Below are 18481 nucleotides of genomic sequence, written 5' to 3' on the forward strand. Positions count from 1 at the left end.
GTTTTTGTTGGCCTTCAGAGTGCAGAAGAATGCAACGACAGCCTCTGTAATCTCGGACGCTGCTGCGACGCTGGGGCTGGACCCCGGCGGTCTGTATGTGTTGGCAGAGGTGAAGGAAAGCGGCGGGGAGGAGTGGATCCTGGAGGCTGGAGACTTGCCCGTACAGAGGGTTCTGCTTTGGCCCCGAAAAGCTCAGGAGCAACACCCGCAGAGCGCTGGCTTTTACTTCTTGCTGCAGGTGAAACTAGCAACTCTGTCTTCAAGCTGTCAAATTCAGTCTAGCAAGAGAAGTGCTGCCACTGTTTGTTGCATGGTGCTTCCTTCTGCTTTCTTCCACTTTGTGGTGATAAGTCATCGAACTTAAGCAATAGATTACGCATTGATAATAGGAAATATGACAAACCAGAGTGCTACTTGGCCCCAGGCGTAGGTGTATTTTTACGAATTGTTTTTGTATCAAGTGAGAAAAAGCAGAAATCTGGCAATAAAATGTGTTTTTCTGCATTGTATCCAGGAGAGGAACTGCGATGGCTCCATCCATTACGTTCACCTCCCACCTTCGTCCAAGGAACAGGAAGTACAGCAGCTCGCTGCGAGGGGCTTCCTCCCCCCTCCCCAGGATGACTTTGCAGACCTCTGCAACCTCCCCGTCCTCAGTGAGGACAGCATATTGAACAATCTGCGCACACGCTTCTACAAGAAAAAGATCTACACCTATGCAGGCAGCATCCTCATCGCCATCAACCCGTTCAAGTTCCTGCCCATCTACAACCCCAAATATGTCAAGATGTACGAGAACCACCAGCTGGGCAAACTGGAACCTCATATTTTCGCCATTGCCGACGTGGCCTACTACGCTATGCTCAGGAAGAGGGTGAACCAGTGCATCGTCATCTCTGGGGAGAGCGGCTCTGGCAAGACCCAAAGCACCAACTTCCTAATCCACTGTCTGACCGCGCTCAGCCAGAAGGGCTACGCCAGCGGGGTGGAGAGGACCATCTTGGGAGCCGGACCCGTCCTGGAGGTAGGAAGGAAAAACGCGTTGCAGCAGAACAAGTCAAAGTATAGGGACATGATCGAGATGGAGGAAAGAATCCATGCAGTCGACTGGATTAATGTAACTCTTTTTACTCATAGGCCTGTCAGGATAGCTAATTTTGTTGGACAATAAATTGCCCCAGTTATTATTTTTGTTGTTTTGAGGCTATTTTCGATTAAGGTATTGTTCTTTAATTTAGTAAAGAACAATTAACACAGGAAGTAAAAATAAAACACAAGAACCAAAACAATAAATGAAATGAAAATAAACACCACACACAACAGACACCATAAATAAATTGGATTATGTTTCTGTAAACAAAATTCCCCTTCAAAACATATTAATCATTGGAATGGAAATCATCAAGACCATTTTAATTTATCATGCAATTAATTGACTAATTGCTTACTGCAACAGGCTTGATGAATCATAATCAGGTTCTTCATTTATAAATACAGGTGAATAATTGTGAAATATTGGGGAAATAAAAAAAAAAGTTTCTTTTTCCCTTCGACTTAAATAGTAAAATGTTTCATATCTTTGAAGTTTAGTTGCATAGCACATTTCATCAACAAGGCAGTTCAAAGTGGTTTAGATCATAAAAACACCATTATGTCACCAACTGTGAAACAAGATAAACATCACATTTTGTCAGTCTAAATCATCAATACACATATTGATTAAAGGCAACTTTCAATCTACAAAACCTGTCAAATCTGGCCACATTTACTACCCCCAATGAGGAACAGCATCCCCACAGCATCATGCTGCCACCACTGTGTCTTGAGTCAGGATGTGCTGTGTTGTCTTTCCAAAACACATGTGCAATTTTGTTTAGGCCTTATCTGACCAGACCTCCTCCTCCACATTTTCAGTGTGGCAGGAATCTGTAAACAGGATTTCTTTTTGCCTTCTTCTGACTCATTTTATACTGGCCAGATTTGTGCAGCCTACCAGTCTGTAGACTGATTATACCACCTGATCTGTTGATCTCTGTAGCTCCTCCAGAGTCGCCATGGGCCTCTTGGCACCTTCCATGTTTAGGTAGACTAGAGAGAAGAGCAATGATGTATTGGATTATGACATAAGATCCCATAAGTACAATAACATTTGTAGTTCTTGTGCAACAAATTATGAAAATGATCAAGAGGTCCAAATACCTCTGCAGTGCATTGTATGTGTTTGCTATAAGTCATGTTACTTCTTGTCAGGATGAAAACGTTTTGCCGTTTTGATGAAGTTATGTCCAGTAATTGGAGATCCTCCCTCAAAATTGATCGTCATGCTGTGTGCAACTAACTATATTTGGAGATGATTGATGAAAGTTATAAATAATGAAAGTGTAAAAGCTTAGACAAAGAGGCTGTAGTCTAAACTGAAAGAAGAAATGGAAAGAAAGAAGGAAGTGGCTTCATTAACCCCTTCATGTCTCCTTGAGCTGCTGGAAACGCTTGAAGCTCTTTATGTTTGTCTCACTTTGAGGCAACACTAAAATCTTTATCATATTTTCCATGCCAGCTCTAAACTTAGCTTAGAGGCAGTGACGTTTAATTGTTTTCGTCAGGTGACTGCTTCTCTTCCTGCTTCTTTTCCAGCAGAGTTTACGAGCTTATGCTGACTCGCTCAGTCTAATCGCTGACAGACACGAGTGAACACAAACGGAAACTTTAAACTTTTAAAGACGTTTATGTGTTATGCAAGAAAAACATAGAAAAGGCTAAAGGTTCTTTGAATCAAAGGTTCTTAAAATCAACCCGGTTGTAGTTGTAGCACAGAGTCGACTGTGATGGATTGTTTGTTTGAAACAGAAAAGTTAAGACTTTATGACCTCTGAGGGATTTTTCCTGACTCTATTTTTCCCAGAATGTAACCAAGCCACCTTGTTTTGGCCTCTTACCTCCTATCCATATTCCTGAATTTAAATATCTGACAATACCAGAGCCCTTTTATTAAAATATTTTAAATGGTGTTCATATTTTTATGCCTTGCAGAGTCGGTGGTTATTGTGTGTTGTTTCACAAGTTTCAGGTTCGCCCTCTACTTTTTGTGTTTAGGTTTTTATGACGCGTATGATTACAGAACAAGCAACAGAATGAAAACCTTTAAACATTCAAGTCTTGGTCGCATGCAGAGCTCCTCTGTGATCTGTGCCACAGACTGACATCATGATGACTGCAGCATAGAAGATGAATCAGACCCTCCCTCTAAATTTGGATCACTTCTCATATTGTGGTCATTGGTTCTGCAAAGCAGAGTGCAGAATTTTTTTTTTCCCCATCTACCAACAAATAAATGCTGGCAGAGAGAGTTCAGTTGCATGATTTAGTATTGATCGTGTGTGAGTATATGAAGAAGGTGCTATGTGATTTCCTTTAGCCTTCCAGTGAGTGGCCTTCTCCTCCTCCTCATCCTCATTATTGTCTTGGAAAAGGTGAAAATCCAGGTTTTCTTCTCCCTTCTTCATCATGACTACGTCCCTGTGGATATTTGCATTAAACTCATGTCAAGTCTTGCAGTTTTCAATTTGCTGTCCTGAAGGTTGTCCACGCATCCTTAAAAAGTTGCAAATTCATGATGTGAAATGAAGGCCTTAAAATGTCTTAAATTCATTAGAAAATTTAGAATGTGTTAATCACAGGTCTTAAATTTTGCTGTAGCAGTACAATTTAATCTCCTATATTCTATGTCCTATAGTTTATTTTTCTCGTGGGACTTTTCTGTCAGGCAAAAGTTTGAGTTGCACAGCGACATCCTCATTATGTTCTGTGAGTTGAGGCAATTGAGGCTACCGCTAACTAGCTGCTAATAAACTCTTGCTAACTAGCTAGCTTTTTTTGCATCTAGCTTTTTATGTAAATGTAAATTTATCATGAGTTGGCTGGGCAACGTTTGTCTCTGCCACTGGCTCACTTCTGTTGCCCATCTGTAAGATACTGTGAGTAAAAAAAAGCTTGGCTATAAAATTATATATCGTATGCTATTTTCTTTTGTACAACTCTGTCGTAGAGGTCCTAAATTTCCCCCAAAAAGTCTTACATTTTTGTTGGTGAAACCTGCAGAAACCGTGTCCTGAACATCTCTAAATTAAGAACGTGCTGAGCAGGCGGACGTCTCACTCGGTAGGAAGCAGACGGTTTGGCAAAGATAAATCCATGAGTATGTCTAACCTCCCACAGACAGTCCAGAGATCCTGGATGCTATGTGTGGAGGATGATTTAGATTTACTGGATCTGTTGAATATCTGATCTACATCCATATTTGAGCCTTTTGTGACTTTCAGACAGGAAGCAGCCAGTTTTGACCGCGCTGGTGTATAGATGATGATGCCGAGGAGGAGAAAGCAGAAGCCAGGCAAGGAGAAGCATCTGAGCAATGGCTGCTTCTTTGATTGCTTCACACTGAGTAGAGAGCGGTGTGACGGCCTGGTGGGGGGATTTTGAGGCGAGTCACGATGAAACCCCACTAATAAAGATATTAGTGCTCAAACAGGCAGACATTTTGGACTTTTTGTGTTGAAATCATTTTAAAGTAATCTGTTAAACTGTTAATAAACAAGGAAAGTGTAGCCATGGCAGGGGAAGTACAACAAGGACGGCCATGACAATAATTACGCCAATAGAAAGTGAATTTATTTTAACTTGTGTCCATGACGACTGCACTCTACGGGGGGGATCAGTCCAAAATCTGGTGTCTTTGGGTGAATTTTGCATGAATATTGTAAATTCTGACATGAATACCGATTAGCTCAGCCTGTCTGAACCTTTAGTATCTGGTTATACATTTTCTTAGATGTACACATGCAGTGGCTTTTAAATACTCTGTGTTAACTTGAGTTCATTTAGGAGTCTTTTTTGGGTCTAAGAAAGATAAGCTGTTAGTTTGTACGCTGTCTCTTGTATTAAAATAGGTCGACCATGTGAAAGACCTTCATGCTACCGTCTTTCATGAACAAATTTAGATGATGACTCTTAGCTTTTACTTTGTCCATGCAAATATTTGTGCTTCAGTGTTTCCCAAAAAGCTGAACCATTTTGGGAAAGTAAAAAATAAATTCAGGGTTTTTTTTTTTTTTTTTACTAATCTCTTGGAGCTGAAGATATATTAAATCACTGCTGTGGCAAAAACTTGCTTGGTAGATATTTTTTATGTGGTATTCATTCAAAGCACTGCATGCTAATAATAGACTTCTTTAGTTTAATAGGTTTTCTCTCTCAATTATACCCACAGTCAATCAACTAAGAAGCGAAAGTGGTAGCAACATTATGATGATGGAAAATACTAGTATTGTAGTATATGGTATTAAAATCTTGCTGCTCTTACCACCAACAATAATCAGATGCTCTTCCTGCTCCTGCCTTAGACAACAGTAATTTTTGTAACTTTATTCTCTCATTATTTTTGACCCTGTTGCATTCTCAAAACTGACGGTTTAATTCCCTCGCATGCAGCTATCAGTAATCTCTAGGCTTATCTGCTGCAATGTTTTATTCTTTTAGGCTGCTCTACGTTTGCTAACAGGATGAAAATATTTTGTATTTGCGATACTATCTGAGATATTTTTGTAGCTTCAATTTTTTTTTTTTCAACAAATAAAGACCCAAAATGATACAAAAATTGCATTTGGCCTAAAAGCTGAAATCCCTTTACTTGGGTTTAGTTTGATTGGCTCTGTAGCTTTGAGGGAATTAATACCTCAGTGCTGATCTGGAAGCAAATCTGCTCCACATACTTCTCAGTTTTATTTCACAATAATGTGACCAAAAATAGATCCTTAGTCAGAAAAGCCTGATGTGGAATGCAGCTCGCTCGACGTACAAGATATTGTGGAAAAGCAAAAACCAATGTTTTGTAAATGTGAGTTTATAGAAACTCAATATACTTGGGAAACTGCACAAAAGTTTACCACAAGCATCCAAGCAGTAAACTCCCACCAAGAATCTGGAGCAATCTGGAGCAGATAGAAGCCGTTGCTTTGTTGCCATCCATCACCTGTCAGGTTTTTGTCATCTCTTGCACACGCTGCAGCTTTCAGATGCATGTAAATGAGCGCAGCTTCAGTCCCCTGATGTGCTTCAGTCTCTTGTTCCGGATGTCTGATTCAGGGATGAGAGGGGGAGGCAGTGGAGTGGTGGTGGTGTTTTTTTTTTGTTTTTCCCCCTCCATCAGCAGAGTCGTGTCCCTTTGGCAGACTGGTTGCCACTCTGCTGCTCTATTTTTCTGTGTGTGTGTGCGCGCATGTGTGTGTGCGTGTGTGTCAGCCTGGGCCAAAGCTGCGGTTTCAGGGCCAGACATAGAGATGGGCTCAAATTTAGCTGGCCTGGGTACGAGAGGAAGTTGAAACTGAACTGCATCTGGAAACAGTCTTGCAGTTATAATGGGTATTGTGCAGCTTTGCATTTCCTGCGGCCCTAATCATGCTATCACACATTTCTTTTATCTCAGAAGGGTTAGCACTTTTATGGAGACTGTTTCAATATTTTCATCTTTTACCAAGCAAGGGGGACCTTTTGATTTCAAAAGTGGGTCACATGGACTAAGAAATTTGGGCATTTCTGCAGACAAAACGCAATATGAATGTATTAGAAGAGCAGAACCTGGACACATTAACACGATTCATTAGATGATTGGTGGGAAATCTAGGGAACATTCCTGTACGTTCTTATCAGTAACGGGTAGCTATTTATGTGCCAGCTTTTCAATAAATAAATTAAAACAATAGTGTTAGCTAAATGTTTACTGTCATCTAAATAATGACAGCCCAGCAAAAAAAACTGAAATGAATGATTACAAAAGAAGTCAAGGTTTGCTGTTGCAAAAGGTTTTCATTTGGTGCCTTTTTGTGCCGGGAGTCGATCAGATTACTTTAATCAAAACATTGCGAGTCCGCCTGCCGGTCTGTTAGTGTTTCTCCAGCTATACTGGAGGTCTTAAAGCCTGAGCAGCATTTTGACTAGATGAGATCACCAGTTGTAGAGCTGGATTCTGACTCCGCACTGAAGTTCTGGCAAGTTGCATGTCCTGAACCTCGGACGTGTTGGAAAAGTGGCCATCCAACTTTCTTTTTACCGCTCTATAAATCATTCAGGTTTGTCTTTAATTGAACATAGAGAATAGATTGTTTTTAACACCTTCTGTGGGCAGAAACGATGAAACGACTTCTGCCTGGTAACAGCCCAAAAGATCTCCGAGGTTTTCCCATAAACTGGTTCAGCTGGTTGAGCCGCTGTTACGTAATTACCTCTCGTATTATTTTACCCGTCTTAGAAGCTTTCTTATTCTCATCGTCAGCTAGAGCTGCCTCTGTTTGAGCATGCTAGCACATATGTGGGATGATGTCAGAAATGTGTCAGAGTAAAGGGGGTTTGGGTGTTTTTTTTTCTTTTTTTTTTTTTTCCAAAGTCATATCTGACAGCTGTGATTAGAAAAAGGTGAGGAGTGAGGGGAAATCTCAAACACCCTAAAAAGATCTGTGTCACCTAAGCTGCTTGTTCTGTGAGGAGATATCCATCATCTATAATGCTTATCCTTGCAGGGTCATTGGGGAGTTAGTGCTTATCTCTAGCGGTCATCACAGGAGTCTCTCACTGGACAAACAACCATGCATGCACAAACTAGTAGATGGTGACGATTTAGAGAGAATGCGCTTTTTATTTGTTTATTTAAACCATTTTATGTTGTGTTTAACACAATAAACTGAACCATAACAGTTTTTAGGGGAGGAAAAACAAATCTAAATCTATAAGGGCAGGTCAGACTTTACTGAATATCAACCATTAAAGGCAGATTGATGCATCTCTAATTTAATTTTTACAATTTACCCTACATGGCTTATATCTGTCTGAGATATTTTTTTTCTCACAAAAACAATTTCTGTTGTTTTTTTGTAGTTCTGATTTTCTGGTGTGATTTGTAACTCTTTTGCATTCTTGTTTCATTGGTTGTAGCTTTTGTGGAGCACTTTGTGTTGCTTTCGACTGTATCCGTTTCTATTAATAGGAACAGATTGATAAGTAGTCCTTCGAATGGATTTACAGTAACATTTGAAATGAGATTAAACTCTTATTGAGAATGAAACTAAATCATTTTAGCAATTCAGGTTTTTAAAGAGGAAGAAGCAGGCAAAGTAAAGCCAACATTACAGGTAATTAGTAAAACAGCTGAAGCGTGAATCATATTTCTGCTTTCTCTCAGGGGACCGCTCAGCGAGGGCCCCTACATTAGCCCTGTAACTTAAGTTTGTTGTCCCAGTAAAGCAAACATTCCTGTTCAAAGTCCCCGGCCGGCCTGCTCCATGCCGCTCCGTCTCACGGCTTCAGACAGGAAGTTCCTATCATCCGGAACCCTTCGACAGGAAGCGGCTACGACACAGGAAGCAAAGGCAGTGGTTCCCTCTGCTGTTAGCTCAGAGCCTTGAAGGGTGTGGACACACCAGAGCACCGTATTGTTGTTCAGGAAGTGCGGAGGAGAAGCCGGCCATTCTGCCTGCTGATCTATTGTTTATCTCTCCTGCATGAGTGGTTATTGAGAGGGGGTGGCATTGTGTACGAGTCTGGGAAAGGCTGGCATTACTGCGTTTAAGTCGCCTTGCCGTGCCCGTGATTCTTCGTCTAAACGCCCAAACAGACACTTATACGCAAACACCTTCCTGTAATCACACCATATAGGAACTCACTGAAGGCTAGAATATGCTTTTCTTTACAGGCTCTGTGCAGCGTACATGCTGCATCTGTCTGCAGGCCGTTTCAACAGCTATTCGTGGTGCTGTGGCCACACCACAAGCTGCAGTTTGATGTGGGACTCATCAGGGCATGGGTGGAGCAGCTTTATATGGTTCCAATCTGGCAAAACTCTGGACCGCAAGTTGGCATTCGACGCTCTGGCCCAGCTATTAAAGCTCTGCACCTTTAACGTGTCTGTGCATTAACTTGTCACTTTAAACCTTTATACTCCTGAGTGAATGATCACCTATAGGGCTGTTCAGGTGAAATAGAGATGTACTGGGAAAATGGCCAGAGATCAATTTCAGCCTTTTAAAGTTACTCTAATCCGGCAGTAGAGTGAGTTCTAGATTTACTCAGGCATTTACATGTTTACATTTTTATCTGGTCAAAAGTGAAAGGAAAAATAATCATTTTCAATTAATGCATGAAAACAAGGAGTCCTATATTTTTAAGTCTGTAAATGCATCATCCAAAAGCTATAAATGCTATCCCGACTTAAATAAAATCAAATAAACATTCATGCTTTGATGCATAATAGTACGTAGAGATTCAGTAAAAAAACAAAAACAAATGTTAATATAATTTTAATTTTAATTTTTGGAATACGATACAAGCAGAACAGTAATTTCCTGTTAAACGTTCAGACCTGAGCTAAATTACAAGCATGAGATTGTTCATCTATTAAGAACTGGAATAATATATTTTTCAAAATTATGTAAGTTAGAAGATAAAAATCGAATTAAACCTTTTGACTTGTGCTCATTTACACAATTAAAAATATAGCGAAAGCAGCACGTTCGAGGCTGAAAGTCCAGCGTTGTTTAAGATGTTGCCAAGCGTGCATCAAAAATTACTTAAATATTTTTTTGCGGGCTAAATGAGGAAGAGAAGCTGTCTGTTCCTGTTTCCCCCATGTTTGGATTATGATCTCTCTGTGACGGATGCATAGACGCCTCATAACTTGATTTGCTCCGTTTGCTGCAGCTTTTCCGGAGGACATATTTTAGCTCGTTTTCCCATCTGTGCGTGTTTCACTCATTTTAAATATGCAGCCAAAAATACTGTGCCCTTCTTGCAAATGTTTGTGGGTTTCTGTTGTTAATGTTTAAATAACTTCTCTCTGTAGTTGAAAAATGATGACTGTTGAGAAAAAAAAAAGGTTTATTTTCTTGAATCCTTTCTTGATCATTTGTTTTTCACTTACTACTAAGAATATGTTGAATTTCTAATGTCAGCCATTGCATCTTGAAGCAATTACATTCTTCTTTCTTCAGCCACCATTACCACTATTTTATTTTCATCATGCTGGCATTCAACACAGCCCATGGGAGCCGTTGGGTGTTAGTAAAACAATTTCCCTACCTAAAAACTCAATGTCCCTTGAAGAGAAACAAATGTGGGATCATAGGAAAAAAAGTCAGTTTTCAGACAGCTCCTAAAGTGAAGAGATTAGATTGTGAAGAATAGGTGTTTAAGTCTAAAATGATCAGCATCGTAATGCTTTATAATATTGGTTTTAGAGACTACTTTTTAAAAAATATAATTGTGAAAAACCCCAAACTGCCACAGATCTGCAGCTATTTTGTCTCGTGTCTAATCTGCAGCTAAAGGGTTTTTTTCTTTTTGCCACAAACTTCAAAAGGGAGGTTTGTTTGTTTATCTTTTTCCAACATACAAAAACACTCATTTGGTAGCGCTTAATCAGCTACCATACAATGCCAATACTAAAGCCACTGACTTTGCCTCTGCATAGCTGGTTTTGCTAGTTCAGCTGAGAGAAACTTCGAGGGTTCAGGCGTAAGCGGAGTCATAAACTGATGACCTGATGAGAAGCCGTGCGGAGGAGGAACTGTGTAGCGACGCGGTCGAGTTCAGTCTCTGCCAGCAACATGTGATCTCACCAAAGACTCATTCAGTCCGACAGCAAACACTGATTATTTTGTCACAGGGTATTGTGAGAGGTTAGCCCCGGTTACCAGAGTTTACATACTTGACCTCCCGACTTCCCCGTACGTCTGGTTTAACACGAAATTCACAGAACTTTTTCAAAATTGTGTCTCAAATCGCAACATTTTTTTGTTGCTTGGAGATCCTACAGTTAAAACCTCCCCGATGAAATGTTTGAATCGACTTTTGTTGTGCCCGTGCTGTAGTGAGGCGTCTGTGTCAGAGCCCGCTTGGCGTCTCCCTGTGGAAACATTTCGCTGAAGCCCTTTGGCTCGTTTTGAGGTTTGCTCCTCAAAGTTTCAGAGCTATCCAAAAGAGGTCTAGCAGCAGCACATTTTTTACTGATAATTGTTTTCTTGCGTTTTGGTTGGAATTATCCATAAATTGGTTTCATATGACATCAATCCAAATCCTTGAAAGTTGTCCTCCCTCCATGACCTTTTAAATCTGTCACAGATCTTATGACTGAATTAGTTTTTGCTTCATATTTTGGCGCATTCAAAGCTCGCTCTGTTTGTGTTGCTTGTTGGGGCAAACAACTTGATCTGTGCTGTTTGTGAGGCACGCCTCCTGCTGTGTTTGTTGAGAACAGTGTGTGTGTGTGTGTGTGTGTGTGTGTGTGTGTGTGTGTGTGTGTGTGTGTGTGTGTGTGTGCGCGCGCGCGCGCAAGTTTCTGTGCTAAATAGGGATGTGAGACTTCGTATTGGTGGGTCTGTCGGTACGAGTGGAAACGTACCAGGAACAGTGCTACCAGAAAAGCCAGCACACAGCACAGATAAATCAGTTGAAGCGGTGGCGTGCAGGGAGATTTGAGTCAACCGTGGCCGACAGCGCGCACACACTGCACAGTGCTGTGGCCCCGCGTGTCCCCTTCCCTCCTTCTCTCGTTCTCTCTTTCTTTATTTCCCTCCTTTTTCTTCTTAACCTCCTTGTGTGCAAACCCCCTGTTTCGTAAGGCCGTGTCTATTTTCCACAGTCACAGCTTGGCAAGCTCTCGGTCTCCTTCCTCATACCTACTGAGGGCTCCAGCCAATTGAGTTTAAAGATCGGATCACGCTCATGGGCATGTTTGAATACGAACGAGGCTGCGAGATGCTTGTAATTCCCTCCGTGGTGCAGCAGTGCGGGCCGTGCAGAGATTTCCCAGGGTTTTTGTGCTCCTGGTGTGCGGGGGGGGAGAGGGAGGGGATCCGGGGAGAAAACTGGGCACAGTGAGCAGCATTGAGCGCTGAGCTCAATTGTGCCACAGGATCAATACTCTGAGCACAGGAATTGAAGCATGAATAAGGGTTAGGGGTTAGTCTCCTGCAAAATTACTCAGAGTACTTGAACTGTTTCACCTTTTTTTTTTTTTTTTTTTTTTAAACTACATTGCAACCACAAACTAATGTATTTTATGTGCCAGACCAGAACTCGGCAACCTTTACAATCCAAAGAGAAATTTTGCCCCTCAGTCCCAGATGAATGAAATTAGTTTGAAGACACAAAAACATTAAGAAGAAATCCAATAAAGGAAATTTGTTTTCATTTTTCTATGGAAGAATTGTCATTTTAAATTAAAACAAAACTTCAAACTAAAGCTACTAAAAAAAAAAATATTCCTTTTATGTTGGGGCTGCACAATAGTAGGAAAACAATAATTGTGTTGAATATGGCAAAGACATTATTGTTTGTAATTATCCAGCATCTTCTCATGACTCTCCTCTTCACCACCATCATCTGAGCTTTAGCAGCTCAGGCTGACATCAGGTGTCATCATGAAAGCCAGTAAAAGTTCACGCCACTGAGCAAAGTTTTAATTAATGACCCTATAAACACTTTGACCTAGAATTGTATCCAAGCAATCCTTTGCGAGTCAGTTGTTGCATATTTTCAAAATGTAATTCGATATTTTTGTTCTCTTTTTTTGATATTTAAAATGGCTGCACAGTTTCTTAATGAGTCATGATTCAAAGTTGTCATGAACAGGAGTTGGAGAACCCCGTTAACTAATTGTGAAGCTGAGGGACAAAAGGTTTTCAAAATCTTCAGGCATTTGTGTGTATTTATGCCTTTTTAACTCTTCATATCTCCGCATAAAATCTGGCGCAACCTTCAGAAGGCATCTCGTTCGTAAATGGAGTTCAGCAGTGTGTAACTTTCGAGTTTTTCAGTTTAAGACATCTTGATGCTTTTGCAGGGCTTTGAGTTTGCAAATTAGTCTTAAAAAGCTCTGGTTTGACTCGAGGGAATCGGTGTCACGCTCCAGCCCACCTCTTTCATCACGCATGAACAAGAAACCATTACCTGACACGTCCCTCAAGGGTGAAAGTATTACAGAATAGAGTGACATCTCGCTTGAATGATTTCTCTGCACCCAAAGAAAAAAAATAAATAAAAAAAGTTTTGCACTAATTTAAAACAAGGAGGGATAAAAAAGAAGTGCAGTCAAGAAATCAACATATGTCCCCAATACTCTGATCTGCACCTGAGCGTTTATATCAAATTCACCCTGCATGTTGCATTGGAAAACACAATGTGGCTCCTATTTAGCATTCACTGAGTCAACTTCCCCTGCGGTGGCTTTTAGTTTTGTGTGTGTGTGTGTGTAACCATGTGAACATGCGCATCATGAAGAAAAAAGTACTGCTGCTCTGTCACCATACCAATGCGGCGTTCTGGGCCCCTCGGTGAAGCCTGGTAGCTTCTAGCTGGACTGGAAATCACTCCACCCCCCTAGATGGAAACAGTCTTTTCTGTTGCTTACAGTCTGCACATGCTGCGCCGGCCCCCACTCATTTATCATCGCTGACCTTCTGCGCTCTCCTACCTGCAGAGATGCACACAGATAAGGCCGAGTGAAAGGGGAAAACAGAAAGAGATGGATGAGTAACGTGCGAGAGGAGGGCAGATTAATCGACTCGCTCTGCTCTGCAGCCTCAGCCAGAACAGAGCGCGTTGGGCCGTCGGGTCGCGGGCCTCTTTGTTGTCAGGGAGGTGTTGTTGTTGTTGATGAAGTAAGTTTGCTGGCAGAGTTGCGTGCTTAAGTGGAAGTACACTCCACTTTAGATTCGGTTGCAGAACTTCCATATATGGTCTGAAAGTCAATACGGTTCAGAGATGAAGATCACTGATGAGCTGCAAGAGGCTTGAAACCTGCCGTGGGGACTAATGGAAAAGACGCAAAGTGGATCATTAACAGCAGCTCTCTCAGCTCAGTGAAAATGTCAGGTGTTTGTGCTGTAAAAATATCAAACCCTGATGGATTTTTTCCCCCATATAATAAAGTGTCCTGCACAGTCAAAAGAAAACTCATCAGATTTGTTGAGCGAATAAAAATGAATGAATTTTAGCTCTCGTTCTTGTTTGGTTAGGAGTGTTAGTGTCCTTCCGCTCTGCCTCGCCAAGGTGTTTAATCTTTCAGATTGCGACGATATCTACTGTCCACAGCTCCCTTCGACTGAGGCCACAGATTTTCTGCTTCTGAATAGGCCGTTTTAAAATTTAAAATTTACCTGCACAAGGTTTGTTTTGTTGTTGTTGTTGTTGATTGTGATGTATGTCGGTAACCCCTTTCATCTTTATAGTCAACAGCTAAAGGTTTTGAGTCAAACCTGACTGGTGTTTACACCTCCACATACTTTGATCCAACTTGAATAAAGCCTCTCTTCCATCTGAGAGAAGTGACCACCGATCATGGTGCTGCCACCACCGTGTTTCAGTGTATTTATCTGTCGTCTTTCATCGTCTGATAAATACACATTTTCTCACTGGGTTTAGGGAGACATTAACCAGACATAAATTTTCTCTTTGAAATTAAAATTCTTTTGTCTTATAACCTCACTTCTTAGTCCAGAGACATGGAGAATATAGGAGATGGATGTTATTTGTTTTTAAAGCTCTTAATATATTGCTTTGCCTTATTTATCAGAGTTACTAAGCTTCTCTCACTGTTCCACGTCAGACTGCTCACTTTTTTACTGTATTCAGGGAGGCTTTTAATATTTAAAAATATGACGACATTCTGCTTTTATCTACCTGTTTCTCACGTCCCTATTTTATGTTTTCTTTTGTATATTGATTTTCTGAAGTGCTTTGACCAGCAATATAGCGGACGTGTAAAGGACTACATAAATAAATGATTGCAAACAATTCCTGTGGCTCAATACGTGCTGCTCTTTGTTGCCTCTCTGAGAGCTTCATGAGAAACATCCATTTTTCGTTAACGTCTCTGTTGCTCTATGCTTTATGTTCCTTCTTCAACCTCTCTGCAAACTTCGGCTTTATCCAAGGGTGCAAATGTCAGTAAATGGAGGTGTGATAATGTTGGTTTGATAGTTTTACTCAATTATTTTTGACTTTCTGTCTTCTCTTCCCCAGGCCTTTGGGAACGCTAAGACAGCCCACAACAACAACTCCAGCCGCTTCGGTAAATTCATCCAGGTTAATTATCTGGAGAGCGGAGTAGTCCGAGGGTAAGTAATCGACATTTGTAAAATAGCTCCTCTGTGTTTTGCTTCCTGTTGCTCCCTCCCCTCACCCCCACCCCACATCTGGATCTTAAGCCAAACGTCTTCCTCTTTGCTTTTTTTTTTTTTTTTTTTTTTTAAATGGGCGGTCATGTGGTGCTCAGTGTGCATGTGGGATGAAACTTGGAGCCATTAGTGTGCTCTTCCTTTTTCTCTGCAGTCACATTCTGGTTAGAAGCTGCTTCAAAGTCTAGTCAGCGGGTGACTTCCTTATTCCCTCGTCAGGGCCGGGGAGAGCAGCCGCTAGAAACCAGCAGAGAGGTCAGAGTGGGATTTTCAGACTCGCATCAGCGCTGACAGCTGCTCAGAGCTAAAACAAGTGGGCATCCCCAGCCTCGGTTATCCCCCTGTGGCACCTGGTGCTCTTTTAGATTGTTTGCCCAAACAAATGTCTGCAGAATCTATTTTAATAGGCTGAGGCTTTTCTTAGCTTCAGACTGAATCTTCTGAGACGATGGTTAACAGCTGCTGTCTGAGCTTGTGTGGGTCTGTTAACTTTTCACAATAAAGAGACAGAACGCTATATTAGAACGAGCCACAGGGCGTCACAGCAGCTCTGCTCACTAAACTTTACGCAGCCTTGCCTGCCTGTGCGTCCAGCTCCGCTGTGGCAGCCACTCCACTAGTTAACAGAGAAGCTTTATAAAGGGAGGCTGCCGCTCTAGTTTCCTCTACCTACTTATAAGAAATCAGAGGATTTCACGGTGTCGTGCATTTTACACTCTACTGTTGCGATTCAAAAAGGAGCTTCTTGCCACGGGGTGTTTCGTGGCGACTATGTGTCAGTTTGAGCTCGTCTTTGGGACGTCTTGTACCAGCTTTGACTTTGCAAAAACCTTTGTTCTTCTTGAACTTTGTGACACTATGCAAAACCAAACCTCATTGTGTTTTGGGGGAGGAATTTACGTGATAAAGATCGGTGTCTGTGCTTGATTTTAGGTCACATTAAACAGGGAAACCAAATAACGTATCTGCTAGCTGTGCCTTGAGCAAGTTTCTGTGGTTATTTGTGTCATGGAAGCAGCTGCAAAGAGGAGAGCATATAGTGCTGGTAGAGAAAAACAGAGCAGTAACCATTGATACAGATGTTTTCTGTCCCTTCTCACGCCGACACCCCCAACATCTGTTGCAGCCAGTTGAAAAAGTCGCCTAATTAGTAGCAAGAATCCACTTTTTCTGCGAAAAGCACAGAGGTTTGTTAGAGAACGTTAATGAACAAACAGGATGGTAAATGCCTAGACAAGTCAGCGATAAAGTAGTCATTCTAACTCTGGAGGAGCTGCAGAGATCTACGCCTCAGGTGGGAGAGTCTTCCAGGCCTACATTCAAAACGATAAAAAATAAAAAAAAGACTACCAAACATGTAATTTCCACCTTGAATTACGGTGGTAGAAGCATCATGCTGTGGGACCTGAGTATAATGGCGCACAACAATATTTATTTCTGAAACATTTCGAAGACCTTTCCTACTACTTCACAATCGCGCACTGCTTTGTGTTAAAATCCAAAGTTTGTGTTGAAACGTAAAAAAAAAAAAAAAATGTCGAAACGTTTAAGCAGAAAGAAACCAGTCAGAGACCCGAATCCACCAAATCAACTCCAGGTGTTGGTGGTTAAAATGTTTCAGCTGCTTGCCATTTAAAAACAAGGTCATAGTCGTTTTCCTATTGTGCAACATAGGATGGCATTGTCGCACTAAGATACAAAACATTTCCAGCGGCATGAAGGTGAACACGAAAACGACCGACAGGTTCAGGTTTTTCCTCGTTCTGCATGTAGCCGATGTGTTTTTGGTTCCTCGTAATTTATTTGACATATACGATCTTGTATTTTACATCAGCATTTTTAATGCACCTGAACACTCTGACAGTGTCAGAAAGTACCAAGGAGTAATTCAAATGTTGTGTTATATTTATTTATTTGTTTTTTTTTTTTTTTTTTTAGTTGTTGCAGGTTTTAATGAGTTCGACTTGTCAGGTTTTGCTCTAATCGGCTTCAGAGGTATTTGTGAGTGCAGCCTAATCTGAATTCCTGTCGAGGAATGCTTTCTCAAAAAATGTCTAACATTTTATCTTTCTTCTAGATCTTGAACGTAGAACTTTTTTTTTCTCAACAGCTTGAGAATTACATTATTATTCCATTTGTGGCTTTGAAGCCAGGAAACGTCCAACACAGCACATCCCAACACAGCAGTAATTGAAAACTAGCAGTTAACAATGTTCAATGTGAAAACTTTGTCGTGTCGTCTGCATTTTTGGTGGATGGACACCACCGAGTTTCTCACAGCGGAGCTCTATTCTTGGTGCGTCATGAGGACTGGCGTCAGTGTTGTTTTTTTCTTGGATATAGAGAAAACAAGTTAGACATATAAAATCTGATTTAGAAGACTTTATGGCCTCGGGTTGGTCTGTTTGGTAAATACCACTGCTTTTAAATCTACAGGCCTCCTGACGGCATCTGTATGGCATTTTAATGTTTTGCTGGATGCTAGTTTATAGTTTGTAACGAGTTCCGACGTGTGCGTGTGTGTGTGACTGTGTCTTTCTTTGCTCACTGATTGTTCCAACCGTCTGTCCTCGTGTCCACTCGTGCTCCTCCCCTCACTTATTCTTACAAGCTGACTTTGACTCACACGCCTAGCTGAAATATCCAAATTGTTTAGTTACCTTTCCTCGTGTTTTCTATTCCCTCTTTCAGGGCTGTGGTTGAGAAGTACCTCCTGGAAAAGTCTCGCCTGGTCTCCAGAGAAAAGAACGAGAGGTATGGATCGACCCGGGGGCGGTTCTCACCCTCCACCCTCAGAGCGCTTCATCAGGCCGTCTGGTGGATAAACATGAGAAGTTTTTCCGCTCGGCAGACCCTGATGGTTAAAAATGAAGTTCACGTGGAGTCGTCAGATATTCATCTGCAGAAACACTTACACTCCCACTCGCACTTATCCTCGCTGGATGTGATTTCAGCACACTTATCGGCACACCTGGGAAAGATGTGTAAAAACCCTCGAAGTGAATCCTTCTTTTATTGCAGTAGCACAACTAAACCGGAGTCCTGAATGCTCTCTGTAAGCTTTAGCACCTCTGCGTTTAGGTAAAACCTCCTCCTGCCTGTAGGACGGGACCATTTCCTTTAAAGATTGAGAGAGATCTTTGGTCATTCCCCTTTTTGCACAATTTCCCAAAGCTGTGGTCTGGACCTCACTAACAGGAAGTGTAGACTTTTTACATCATCTTGAGAAATCAAACAAAATGATAAAGAGAAAGCAAATT

The 18481-nt window shown here is 41.4% G+C and overlaps 1 protein-coding gene across 8 annotated transcripts in view; it reads left to right on the forward strand.

The window, feature by feature from the left end:
- myo9bl (myosin IXb-like) overlaps nt 1–18481 on the forward strand; it is a 66134-nt gene that overhangs the window by 22334 nt on the left and 25319 nt on the right. For all 8 annotated transcript variants that reach the window (XR_015762680.1, XM_088004998.1, XM_088004999.1 and 5 more), the window contains exons 3-6: nt 19–238; nt 515–1024; nt 15067–15161; nt 17913–17975. Coding sequence is in view for 7 of the 8 variants with exons in the window: in XM_088004998.1 (XP_087861124.1) it covers nt 19–238; nt 515–1024; nt 15067–15161; nt 17913–17975 (888 nt within the window). In the remaining variant the exon portion in view is untranslated. The remainder of the gene's footprint in view (nt 1–18; nt 239–514; nt 1025–15066; nt 15162–17912; nt 17976–18481) is intronic.

This window comes from Poecilia mexicana, unplaced genomic scaffold (assembly GCF_051168715.1).
Source record: "Poecilia mexicana isolate PSO_F unplaced genomic scaffold, ASM5116871v1 scaffold_4, whole genome shotgun sequence".
NCBI classification, from domain to species: domain Eukaryota; kingdom Metazoa; phylum Chordata; class Actinopteri; order Cyprinodontiformes; family Poeciliidae; genus Poecilia; species Poecilia mexicana.